Source organism: Euphorbia lathyris, chromosome 4, assembly GCF_963576675.1.
Source record: "Euphorbia lathyris chromosome 4, ddEupLath1.1, whole genome shotgun sequence".
Taxonomy (NCBI): domain Eukaryota; kingdom Viridiplantae; phylum Streptophyta; class Magnoliopsida; order Malpighiales; family Euphorbiaceae; genus Euphorbia; species Euphorbia lathyris.
In genome coordinates this window covers 72472045-72485678 of record NC_088913.1, presented here as the reverse complement: position 1 = coordinate 72485678, position 13634 = coordinate 72472045, and the positions used below count along the sequence as shown (strand labels likewise).

At 38.5% G+C, this 13634-nt stretch overlaps 1 protein-coding gene across 1 annotated transcript; it reads right to left on the bottom strand.

Moving 5' to 3' along the window:
- Positions 1–9428: 9428 nt before the first annotated feature.
- On the bottom strand, positions 9429–13338 carry LOC136225451 (uncharacterized). Its single transcript, XM_066013451.1, has 4 exons — positions 10900–13338; positions 10457–10658; positions 10164–10360; positions 9429–10083 (listed from the first exon to the last, which is right to left on the bottom strand). Exons 1-4 carry the CDS (start codon positions 12692–12694, stop codon positions 10016–10018), a joined length of 2262 nt encoding a protein of 753 aa, XP_065869523.1. The 5' UTR covers positions 12695–13338; the 3' UTR covers positions 9429–10015.
- Positions 13339–13634: the final 296 nt, after the last annotated feature.

Here is a 13634-nt window from a genome sequence, read left to right as displayed (position 1 = left end):
TAGAAATCCAACTTCAATCAATTTTTTTTTAAGTTGGAACTCCACGCCAAAATGGCGTGAGTTTTGGTAATAGTTGGAGAGCTAACCACCGCTAATTTAACATCTCCTATGAAGATTGAATGAGGTAAAGCTCAAGCTTTTAATTTCTCATTAAAATTCTATATGAAAACTAATTACATATTTAATCTATTGCTAGGTGTGCTCAACAAGTAAAAAGGACTACAAGGACAATAACAAGTGTTTTAATCCTAGACGTTGATCAAGAGGCTTTGAGATGGATGGCTGTGATTGATTCGGGCTTGGCTTACATGTGGTGTGGTGCATCCTAGCAAGGTGGACTGCTTTTAGAATAGTCTATTGAAGAAAAGGTCAGAAATACCCTTTGATCAAGGGGTTACGTAAAAGACTTGAAAGTCTTCTTTTATTAATTGTACTTTGCCAGAACTCATTAAGCTTCCCATCTTCTTTTCATTCGGACTCTTCAACTACTTCTTCTCTCTTCTCTTGCATGTTCATCTTCTTCTTCAATTTCTGTAATTTAGGGTTTGTATTTTCCAGGAGCAAGAACTACTGCATGTTCTTGCTCCGTATTAGCCTCCCTCAAACTGGGCTTGCGTAAGGATTTTGCAAGCCAAGTTTGCCAATGAGAAAGCGTAAATGATGAGAGTGTTGAGATTTGGTGAAGAGATCGGCGAGTTGGAGAACCGGTGATATAGGCATCAGACGGATGAGGTCGGACTGGACGCGTCCGCGGATCACATGACAGTCAATATCGATGTGTTTGGTCCGTTCATGGAAGACGGGGTTCTGAGCAATATGCATGGCGGAGGTGTTATCATAGAAGAGGAGAGAAGAAACCGTCGGAGTGAGGTGCAAATCGCGAAGGAGGTTGGTGATCCAGTGGAGTTCACATGAGGTGGAGGCCATAGCCCGGTATTCAGCCTCCGAGGAAGAGCGGGAGACGGTGCTCTGTTTCTTGGAACGCCAAGACACAACGGCGGAGCCAAGGAAAACGATGTAGCCGGTAATGGATTTACGGGTGACGGAACAAGTAGCCTAGTCGGAGTCAGACAAGGCCTGAAGGATGAGACCATTGCATGCAAGAAAGAAGAGACCCAAGCCGATGGTTCCCTTAAGGTAACGCAAAACCCTGTGTACTTTATGCAAATCGTCTATAGTGGGTTGGGTAAGGGATTGGGAGAGGTGATTGACGATGTAGGAGATATCAGGCCATGTATGGGTAAGGTAAAGTAGTTTGCCGATTAACTGTCTGTAGAGGGTCATATTGAGGATAGCGGTGGAGTTCAGGGTGGGTTTTTGGTTAGGTAAGGCTGGTGAGGATGTGGGTTTACAGTCTAGAAAGTGTGTATCTTGGAGTAGTTCTAAAACGTACTTCCTTTGTGACATATACAGGCCCTGTTTGGTTCTGGAAAACTCAAAGCCCAAGAAGAAGTGCAAGGCACCAAGATCTTTGATGCTGAAAGAGGTGTCGAGATGCTGTTTAGCACGGGAGATGGTCAGAAAATCATCTCCGGCAAGGATAACATCACCGACATAGATGAGCAGGACGGTTGTGTGAGAATCCCAAACCAGGACAAAAAGAGAAAGGTCTGTTGTAGACGGAATGAATCCCATTTGTTGAACCGTGATGGTGAGCTTGGCATTCCATTGACGTCCGGCCTGTCGAAGTCCATAGAGGGACTTACGTAGCTTGCAAACAAGTGGAGGAGTGGCCTTGGGGATCCCCGGAGGCAGAGACATATAGACATCCTCATGAAGTTCACCGTGTAGGTAAGCATTATTGATGTCGAGTTGATGAATATGCCAATTCTTTGCAATAGCTAATGATAAAAGTATTCTGATGGTGGTGAACTTTGCAACGGGTGCAAAAGTGGCGGTGAAGTCGACGCCTTCTTGCTGTGCATATCCCTTCGCCACAAGGCGAGCTTTGAAGCGAGCAATACTACCGTCGGCTTTATGTTTGAGTTTGTAGACCCATCGACACCCAATGGGGCGTTTACCTGCAGGTAAAGGGACTAAATCCCATGTGTGGTTTGCTTCAAGAGCTAATAGCTCTGTATTCATGGCTTGTGTCCAGTTGGCATCTAACTGGGCTTCTCTGTATGATGCAGGTTCTTTGTGACAGGCTACATTAATGAGGAAAGCTTGTTTTGCTGGGGAGAAGTTGGAATAGGAAAGATGTTTGGAAAGGGCGTGAGGCGAGTTGGTGAGGCAAGGCAAAGTGGTTCCTGCGACTAAGGCTATATGATAGTCTTGGAGGTAAGAGGGAATTCTTTTTGTTCTGAGGGGTCTACCAGTTGTTTGTGCTGCTGGTGGAATTTCATTATCGCTATCATTGCCCGTTTGTGTTGCGTCCACATTTTTCATGTCAGTTTGTATGTCCGACATGTGAATTTGTGTTGCATCTGGTTCTGTATTTAGTTGAAAATCATCATCGTCGTCAATGAGTGATGTATGCAAAGTGTCTAGGTTGTCTTCGCTGCAGAATGATGTCCTTGCCGTGGTATTATTGTCTGAGAAAGGAAAATGCTACTCGAAAAAATTAACATTCCTGGAAAAGAAAACCACGTTAGTAGTTAAGTTTAGGAGTTTGAATCCCTTGATGCCATGTGAGTAGCCTAAGAAAACACACTTCACAGCCCTGTCTGTGAATTTTTTTTTTTGTTTCTGTCAAGTAGACCTGTTCATGAGCCCGTTGGCCCGCCCAACCCGCCCAGGCCCGCACTTCATGGGTTGGGCTTGGACATTGATATTTGATCTTTGGCCCGGCCCGGTCCAAGCCCGCTCAAGCCCGCATATAAAATGGGTTGGGCTTGGGATTGCTCTCAAAATCCCAAGTGAGCCCGGCCCGACCCGATTTTATATTATATAGTAATATTTTTAATTGTATATATATATATATATGTGGTGTATTTAAAAAAAAAAAATTTACTCCTGTTACTAAATTTGGTAGTTGAATCTAAAATTAAATTACTCTAAAGTCCTAAAATAATTACATTAGAATTTTTTTTTTTTTTAATATTAACATATTAGATGGGCGGGTTGGGCCGGGCTTGGGAATTACTTTTTATAGTCAAGCCCAGCCCAGACCGAGCCCGATATAAATATAGGTGGGCTGGGTTGGGCTTGGACAAAATAATTATATGTAAAGCCCAGTTAGGCCCGGCCCGGCCCAGCCCATGAACAGGTCTACTGTCAAGGGTGGTGGCATAAGCTAGACACCCGAATACTTTGAGGTTATCTAGGCTGCTCGTCTCCCCATATAAGCGTTCATAAGGTGTTTGGTTTTGAACTGGTGTTGAAGGGAGCCTGTTGATTAAGTACACGGCATGGCTGACTGCTTCAGGCCAGTAGAGTCTAGGCAGTGAGCTTTGAAACATGATAGCACGAGTGGTGTTCATGATGTCTAAGTGCTTGCGCTCGACTCTACCGTTCTGCTGTGGTGTCTCCGGACAGGAGGTCTGATGTATAATGCCATTTGTTGCATAGAATTGTTTCATGAGAAACTCAGGGCCATTATCTGAGCGTATAATTTTCACTTGCTTGTTGAATTGTCTGTTGACATAGCTGCAGAAATTTTGTAATGTGGTGCTTGTGTCGGCTTTGGTGTTCATTAGGGAAATCCAAGTGTACCTGCTATGATCGTCGAGTATAGTTAGGAAATAGTGTTTATTGGAATAGGATTCCCGGACTGGTCCCCAAATGTCAACGTGAATGAGATCAAAAATGCCTTTAGCCATGCTGTTACTTAATGGAAATGATCCCCTTTTCTATTTAGCTCTTTGACAAATGTCACAAGGTGCATTTTTTATTGAATGAAAATCATTACAGGATAGATGTAGGCCCTTTAAACGCTCATAAGTGGGGTGGCCAAAATGTAAATGTCATACATTGGCTTTAACTGAAAAAACAGAATGCTCATCAACTATACTAGGGATAGGATGTTCTAAATAATAGAGGCCTTCATGCTCCTTAGCCTAGTCAATCCTCTTCCATTTTCTGATATCCTGTATCACACACGTGGACCCAGTTATAAGCATACACATCCGACTAGTGGCTAGCAATTTACTAGTGGATATCAAGTTGTAGTCGAAGTTAGGGATGCACAATGCGTGATGTAAAACAAGTTCTGAACTCAAAACTACAGTGCCCATGTATTCAGCCTTAACTCTGTCGCCATTAGGTATATTCACCCAACAATTGTCTATCTTGGAGTATGTCATATAAAATTTAACATTGCATACTATGTGGTCTGTGGCTCTAATGTCTATTATCCAGTAAGGTCGGGTAAGCTTACTAGGAGAGGTGTTTAGAGTCATACCAGAATGGTCTGCTTTAGCAAAAGTGTTGACACTGCTGCTAGCTGCTGTAGGTTTGCCCGAGCAATTCTGTGGTAACAATGCAACCAATGTCTGATATTGTTCCTTGGTCAAGGAAAAGGGTTCAAGGCTGGTTTGTCTGTTATCTTCTTCACCCGAATCACCATGCTCTCTGTTTTGGTTGCTTGTTGAGTTTGATTTGGGCTGTGTAGTTCTGAAATTGCCCCCTTTGTTTCGGTTGCCATAACTTGGGGGATAGCAATGTTTTTTGAAACAGATATCTTCGGTGTGACCTGTATTTCCGCAAAAAGCGCACAGTGATGAATTTTTGTTGTTATTTTTGCGATTTCCATACCTTGTATTGTTGCGATTGTTGTTTTGTCTGCCTTGTGTGTTTGTGAATCCTGCGAATGGATTACTCTCACTCCCTTCTTCATTTTTGATAGGCGCAAGGCCTATCTATCGTTCGTGCTGAATGGACAAAGCATAGACTTTGTTGAGTGAAGGTAGTGGCTCCATGAGGAGGATTTGAGAACAGACGGCGGAGTAAGACTCGTTCAATCCTTGCAGGAAAGTGATCACCCGGTCCGCATCTTGTTGATCACGCAAGATTTTGAACGCACCGCAGCTGCAAGCAGTACAACAGGTACATTTGGGCATGGGCCTCAAGTTGAGCAGCTCATCGTAGAGTATTTTCAGATTTGTATAATAGTCAGTAACGTTGTCGTTTCCCTGTTTCAGGTTATGGATTTCTCGTCGGAGTTCCAAGATCCGTAGTGAATCCGCTTGAGCGAAGCGTTCCTTTAAGTCAGCCCTGATTTGATCCGCTTTATCCAGCCACATGATGCTTCGAGATATTGAGGGAGAGATGGCATGGTGTATCCAAGATATAACCATGTTGTTGCATCTCTCCCACTGGTTGTACATGGCGTCGTCTAAAGAAGGGGCCTTGATGGTTCCGTCAACGAAAGCAAACTTGTTCTTTAACATGAGAGCCACCTTGACGGCTCGTGAACATTGGTGGTAATTAGGGCCAGCGAGAGCTTGCGAGACAAAAGACAGGGTCCGGGTCTCATTAGGGGGCAAATGATAAGGGCTACTAGAATTGATGATGGGGGTAGCCATTGATGCTTACTTGAAGCAGAAATTCAGAGTTGCTCTGATACCATATGAAGATTGAATGAGGTAAAGCTCAAGCTTTTAATTTCTCATTAAAATTCTATATGAAAACTAATTACATATTTAATCTATTGCTAGGTGTGCTCAACAAGTAAAAATGACTACAAGGACAATAACAAGTGTTTTAATCCTAGTCGTTGATTAAGAGGCTTTGAGATGGATGGCTGTGATTGATTCGGGCTTGGCTTACATGTGGTGTGGTGCATCCTAGCAAGGTGGACTGCTTCTAGAATAGTCTATTGAGGAAAAGGTCAGAAATACCCTTTGATCAAGGGGTTACGTAAAAGACTTGAAAGTCTTCTTTTATTAATTGTACTTTGCCAGAACTCATTAAGCTTCCCATCTTCTTTTCCTTCGGACTCTTCAACTACTTCTTCTCTCTTCTCTTGCATGTTCATCTTCTTCTTCGGTTTCTATAATTTAGGGTTTGTATTTTCCAGGAGCAAGAACTACTGCATGTTCTTGCTCCGTATTATCTCTGGTTTTCATTTGGTGAGGTTAGGTTGAAGATACTCTAAAACCTAGCTAAATTGTAACTTTGACTCTTATTAGAGATAATTTTGAAAATTTCAAATCTTTAGTTATACTGAACGATTTCACCCTTAAAAGTAACAAACTAGTGTTAATGAACTTACTATACTGGAGTCAGTGACAGAGATGGCAAAGCACTATGCAACTTGAATGGATGATGCAACTCATTGCCACTTACCGTCGACATATATATCAAATATAACTCCATTATGGAGAATTACCAAAACAGTTTATTTTTTTTATTTTATCTTTTTTGTTATAAAAAAAAGTTTAGATAAGGATAGATCTATTATCCACTTCCAAGATCAGGGAAAACAACAAACCTCGATAAAGATTTACAATTTATTAAAATCAACAACTAGTTTCTTTTTAGTAAAAAACATCCAGAGACCCAGATTTTTGATTTATTGGTGAATTAAGTTTTTAATCTTTTATTTGAACACATCAAATCTCTAATTATTTATTTATTTTATAACATTACTTTTTCTTAATAAATTAGTTAATTATGAACATGCAATTCAATTAAAAAAACGTTATTCATTTCATTATGTTCAAAATATATTTTTCACAACTCGAAATAAAAGTTTTACAATTTTTCTATAACCACATTACAAAAACTGCTTTCAAACATAAGTAAAAAAATTAACAGTATGCAACTTTTATAGTCATCAAGCTTATTGTTACGGAAAATAAAATATATCTAGAGCTTATTATATCTACATAAAACATCAAAGACTTAGACCACCATAATATGTAAAATCAGAAAGCTGCTTTCTTTTTTAAAAGAAAAAGTTAAATTAACACATGCTTTTTTTTCCGTATGATGTGAAATAACTTATCTCTATGCCACATCAAGAATTTAGGAGATATACCCAACCAACCATGCATGTGTTTTCAATTTGTTTCATTGAAAACATAAAATATCTTCTAATAAAATTGATTCTTTTTAAAAGAAAAGGGAAGGCCTTTGTGTGTATTGTTGACTTATTTGCAGCTGATACAAGAGGACAAATACAATACAAACAAGTAAATAAGATATTCTACTGTAGTTCGGAATCAATTTACTAATTCTGAAATAATGGTGTTGATATGTCATTGTCTGAATGGTTTAAGACGAGTCTATAAAAGTCTTCGTCAATAAGTGAATTTAGTCTGCATCTTCTGTGAATATTTTTCACTGTCAAAGTTGATGAAATTCTTTAGACATGGGAGGAAAAATAAGTCAATTGAGAACCAACTTAAAGAAAAAAACTACTAAGGATAACATATAGTTTTTGAGAGTTAGACCTATCTAACATCTATTTGACCCTTTTTTTTTCAAATAATAGTCAAATGTTTGCCAACCAAATGAAAGCATGTTTATGCCTAATTGGACCTCAAATATGCTAAGAAGGGAAAGTTCAACAAAGTACTGAAGCAAAGACTCATCCAGTGTAAAATATTATATTTTTTTGGAAAAAAAAATACCCTTTGTGAGTGGTCGATGTTGGAATTGCCTCTCCAAATACTAACTACGGGTCTGTTTAGTTCAGCTGTTAACTAATAGCTGTTGCGGTTGCTGTTAGCTATTTGCAGTTGTAGTAAACTGTTTGCTGTCGTTGTTAGCTATTTGTTGTTAGGTGTTTAATTATTAGTGTTTGGTAAAATTATATTAAACTGTTGTTGTTAGTATTTAAAATGTCTAATATAGACATGTTTTGAATTAATCAATAAATAAATTATAAAATAAAAAGGATAATTTTGTCAATAACTAATAACTACAAACATCCATGAAAAAGCTCTAAAAATAAAATTTTCGTGAAAAGCTCCAAAACGTTGGAGTATCTAAGAAAATGCTAAACATTGCGGTTATATAAACCTAACCAGACGCTATATTTCCTGCGGTTTGGAGTGAAACGTTAAACGCTCATCCGAAAAGCTGAAACAGACACCCTCTACATGTTGTCTATTTGTTAGAAATCCAACACTTTAGGGTCTGTTTGGTTCAACTGTTAGCTAATAACTGTTGCGATTGCTGTTAGCTGTGAGCTGTTTGTTATTAACTGTTTAATTTGAGTGTTTGGTAAAATTATATTGAGCTCTTTCTTGTTTTACTAGGAATAGTTGTTGGCTGCCTTCCTGCCTAACTAAAGAAATTCTTTGGTTTGCATTTTAAACGTTAAGGGTAAAATTGCTCATAGCTATAAATGTTAAGTTATTTTTGCATATTATCCTATTATAAAATAAAAATGTGTTACACAAATTAATAAAAATAATTTATATTAAAAAATAAAAATAAAAAAATTTATCGAATGCAATAAAACTTTGTTGTGAAAATAAGAAGGATAATTTTGTCAATAACAAATAACTACAAATATATGTTTATGAAAAGCTCCAAACGCTATATTTCCTGCGGTTTAAAGTGAAACGCTAAATGCTCATCTGAAAAGCTGAAACAAACACCCCTTAGTCTCAACGTTGTAAAATGTATCTACACATATTGAAAACTAAGATAACTCAGTCACTCGCTTTTTTAACGTGGAGTTCACTTAAGACCGTTACTTACTCTCATTTTCTACCTCTTTACCATCCACTTCCAACTAGGTGGTTACATCATTTCCTTTTGGAGTTTACTTCTTTCCTTTTCTCTCTTCGTGGTCTCAAATTTGGCTGCTCATCAGATTCCTTTTTTGAAGGCACAAGCAAAGGTAGTATAAAAATTTCTAGACCCAATCACGTCATAAACGTTTTTTAATAAGAAACATTGTAATGTCCTGGTCCTTGCCGAAAGCATCAGAGTTAAAGACTTCAACAAACAACAACCCCTAAAGGATGATGGCAAAGGTATGGGTTTTAAAGAATAGAGAGCGAATGATTGTAATGTATTAGTAAGGTATAGACACGTATTAAAGAATGGTACTCAGACTAAAACAAATAATATCTATAGTATTGGACCAGACCGATAAAGATAATACAACAACAACAAAGCCTTAGTCCCGAAATGATTCGGGGTCACTAACATGAACTATCATATAAAACCGTGAAATCAAGTCGCGTCAGCGACACAAATTCTCTCCCTCCACTCTTTCCTAACACATTAAACCATTGATCTTTTATTTCTCGTCACATTAAGCATATGTTTGCGAAATTAGTTAGTCATCAAACAAAGGATTCTTTAAATTATTTGTGTCTGAAATTATATATTTCACAGTTCGAAATAAGATTTTAAAGTTTCTCTTATCACATTGCCGAGTTTTATGTTAAAATCTGAATTTTCTGGTTATTAAGGGCTTAATACGACCAAAAATTAAAGATCAATATCATAATGTATTGAAATAAAAGATCAAAGGCTCAATGCACAAAATTCAAAATGGCCAGAGCTTCAAGATTCTTCTTTGCCAAATATTGTCATTTCTACTCTACCTACCATACATATCTCCGCTCTGCCTTTTATATTTCTACGAACTTTAAAGATGTTCTTTAAACAAGAAACATTAATCTTCTTGCATGTACATACAGGGACGGATCAGGGGGAGCTAGGGGGTTTGAGCACCCACTAGTCGTTGGAAAACGACAGAAATTCGGACTTTAAGTTTTTTATGTAATACACCCAACAAATATCAATTTAGCACTCATAAACCACGAGAGAACACCACAATCACCCATGTCAGTGAATCCCGAATCCATCACTTTGTACATCTCAACGTTTCTTGATTGAAAATAATCCAAAAAACTATCTGAAAATGTCCTACATCTAATGCAGTATAGAATGATGATTGATGATGTACAAAACCTTACTTTCCATGAACATCAGACTTCAACTTCTGTTCTGTAAATCTTGAAAGAATGCAGCCATTGAAAAATGGCCAAGTTTAATCATATCATTATGAACTCTTCTCAACTCTAATATAACCTGCTACTGCTACTGCTACTGAAAATTTCTGCAGTTACAGGAATCCTAATCCTACTACTATGAACCTGTTCTACTAATTCTCCTCAGCATTTTGCTCATCACAATATTTCACTCTCGTAAAAATCTCGTAATCATCGAACCCTGAATGGTCGAAAAAGCTTTCGTTAGCAAGAACAAACACTAAATCACCAAAAACATAGCAATGTAGATAACAGAAGTACCTGCATCAAACTCTTCAGTTTCATCTCGGGAATGTCCTAAAAGCCTTCTGTCAGCAGAAATTGGATCAACAGCCATCCAATGTGAGTCTGCATAGTCTTCTGAGCTTAAGTCTTTCTCCTTCACCCAGTCCTCCAAAATATTACTGCTGTCAAACGATACGGGGTCAATAAAATCAGCTTCTTCGCTCTTACCGACCCTGTAAAAGAATGCATTTACTGGATAGTTTAGCATATTCAATATCATCTCAGTAAAACCATGGTCTAGTGTATTTAATCACATTAGTAAAACTTACATTTGTTTCAGTCGCAAATTGTACTGAACATACACGATATCATTGAGTCGTTGTCGCTCTAAAAAGTTCTTTGTGTCGTATATTTGTTCAACAGGAATCTGGTTTTGTTTATATCCAATTGAACTGCAAGTTTGGCTGAGAATACGAACTGCTAAACGCATCAAATTTGGGCAACTTCCTCCATATGTTGACCACCATTCAGCTGCAAAAGAGAGGTCACTATCAGATACATTATCGAAAAGGGAAGGTTATTACTTTCGTGGCATATAGTCCGGCTAAATTAGACAAAATTTCAAGATATACAAAGCCGAATTCGCACCAGAATGCCTGGTAGAAAACGGAGTCTCGGACCATTAAACATTTAGGAACACAATTGATGCATAAATGAATTTATTGCAACATAGAAGACAATTGGCAATTCAATTAATAGATACTAGCCTCACCGGGAAGCAATACGTCTCTTGCTCTAACTGCCATCTTCCTTCCGAAATCTCCAGCTGCAGTTTTGTAAGAGTTAATTTCTTTTGTGAATTTGTCTTGGACTTTAACATCAGGAACCAACTTCTCTATGCAATCAAACATGCCAGACATAATCTCATTCGGGGCGTCTCCTTCAATACTGTAAAAGAACTTCGGATTAAGGAAGAAACCAGCAGCATGAAGAGGGACATTGTGTTGTTGATCCCACCAATGATCAATAATATTCCAGTACACCATGTAATCTTTCCTCTTTATAAGTTCCTTCTTAATCGCTTCTTTTGCTCGGTAGATTCCTGCGTAAACATATCCCATTGCAGGCTTCTTATTGCTAATAACTATTCTCAAAAGTCTCAATAGAGGATTCGTCAAACGGGTTATCAACACACAAGATGACCAAAACGACTGATTACTTAACAACAAATCTAACATCTCCAATCCCCCTGGCTTCTGCGAATACGGACAATCCATCCACTCTTGAGTAGTAACCATGGTCTGCAAAGCTTGCTTCAGATCAACAATTCGTTTCAATGTTGCAAAGTTTGTCGAAAAACGAGTTAGTCCTGTTTCTACAATATCATTACCAAAAGTATACCTTCTCATCATATTCAGAACTGCACTATGATTGTATATAAATCTTGTCATAGACCTAGCTTGTTGAATTACTGTATTTATCCACTCGAGTTTTGAAAAATCCTCGAGTATCAAATCTATACAATGAGCTGCACAAGGACCCCAATATAAGGTCGGAAAAGTATCAGTTAACCTTCTCCCTGCCTCGATATAATGCTCTTCCATACGAGTTATCACTTGCAAAACATGTTCAACTCCAACATCTTCTACCACTTGTTTAAGCAATTCATAAAGAGCGTCAGGCGAGCTTCTAAATTCGGAAGCATCTATAGATTTCAAAAACACTACCCCTTCAGGACAACAAACCAAAAAACTTAACAAAGTTCTACCCATTAATGTGTCCCACTGATCAACCAAAATCGAACAACCAGTCCTCGCCCAAGCAGCAACGTGCCTATCAATATCAGTCTTCACCTCTTCAACTGTATTCTTCAGTATCCAACCACGAAGGTCGTGACACGAAGGCATCCCAACCTCTGACCCTCCTGAAGCAATCGCATCAACCATCGGCTGGAAGTAAAGCGAGTTCACAGCATCAGAAGATGCTCCAATATCATACAAAAACCTCCCAATTGCCATATGAACGTGCTCATTCGCTCTTTCAGAACCTAATACCATCCTATTATCCATAGCAACAGCAGCATTTGCATTAGAACCTTTCTTTCTCCCCCTTTTCCTCCTCTCCCCACTCTTGCTAGTCGTTCCTTCTTCTCGACTAATGAACAAACTCGAACATGGCTCTATCAAATTCGAAACCCCAATCAACTCCATCCCCGAATTCACCTCTACTTGATCATGAACATAAACCTCAATCTCAGTTCCAGAAGGGTTCAAATTAGAGATTTCCTCAGCAATCTTTTGCTTCTTCTTCTTTCTAACTACAACTCCATCCAAACTTTGCTGCATTAGCATCCTAACATCAGAAGGAACTTGTAAACAAGTAGATGCATTACCCTTATGCCCAGCTAAATGCTCCTTAATCCTATGAATTCCACCTCCCTTAAAAACCTTGCTACAATACAAACACATTAATTGCACTCTATCCCCATTTTTGAACATTTGACAATGCTTCCAAGCTGGGTCATGTTTCTGTGATGTTATAGCTATTGGCTGCAAATTTGAATCCATCTACTATAAAGTTCAAACCTTTCTAACTAAAAAAGCCATTCTTATCGATAATCTATATAAGAAAAAGTTCCCCTTTTTGCTTCTTGAAACCAGCCAAACAGCTAAATTAACATATACCCTTTTGACATAGGCGAATACTAAACATCAAAAACTCTGGAACAAAGACTGAAACAAGAAGAGAACTAAGAAAAGAACTTACTTGTTTTTTTATGCTTTTGGGGTTTCTTTGTTCTTTTGAGAGAGAATCGTTTACGGAACCGAGTTAAGGAGGTTATAAACTTATAAACCGAAGGGTTATGTCACCGGACCGACCGGTTAGGGTTCAAGGGTTTAGCCGGTTCAGTTTCAACCGTAATTGATTCGGATTTTACCGGGTCATCCAGTTAAGTGATGAAGGGGACCGGCTGTAGCCTGTTGGGGAAAGGAGAAAAAAGAAATAGAAATAAATGAAATCAAACCGTAACGTCCGGGTGTCTTGGCGGATGAACCTGAAACGGTTTAAAAGAGGGCCGATTGAACCGACCAGCCGGTGACCGGTGATTATGTATTGAACCGGCGAGTAATCCTGGGTTCATGACAGGTATTTTGTTTTCCCATCCTGAATTGGAAATCCTATGGTTCCTTTTTCCTTTGCTTTCCGTAGAATCGAACAGAATCCTTTCCTTATTTGAGTTTGCGGGAACATTTTATTTGTCAGAAATTATTAAACTTACCAGAAATATCTACCAATAATTTAAAAATAATAATGATAATAATAATACTGTAATTAATAGTAAAATAAAGGGAAATTTAGAAAACCAGTTCAATGTTGCCATCGAGAGTTGGTCCGAGTGGTAAGGTGTTGAACCTCTACTTGACAGGTTTGAAGTTCGATTCCCCACTCTGTCAAAATTTTAGCCCTCTCATTGGTAGGTGATCTGTAAATTCCACCGAATCGTGC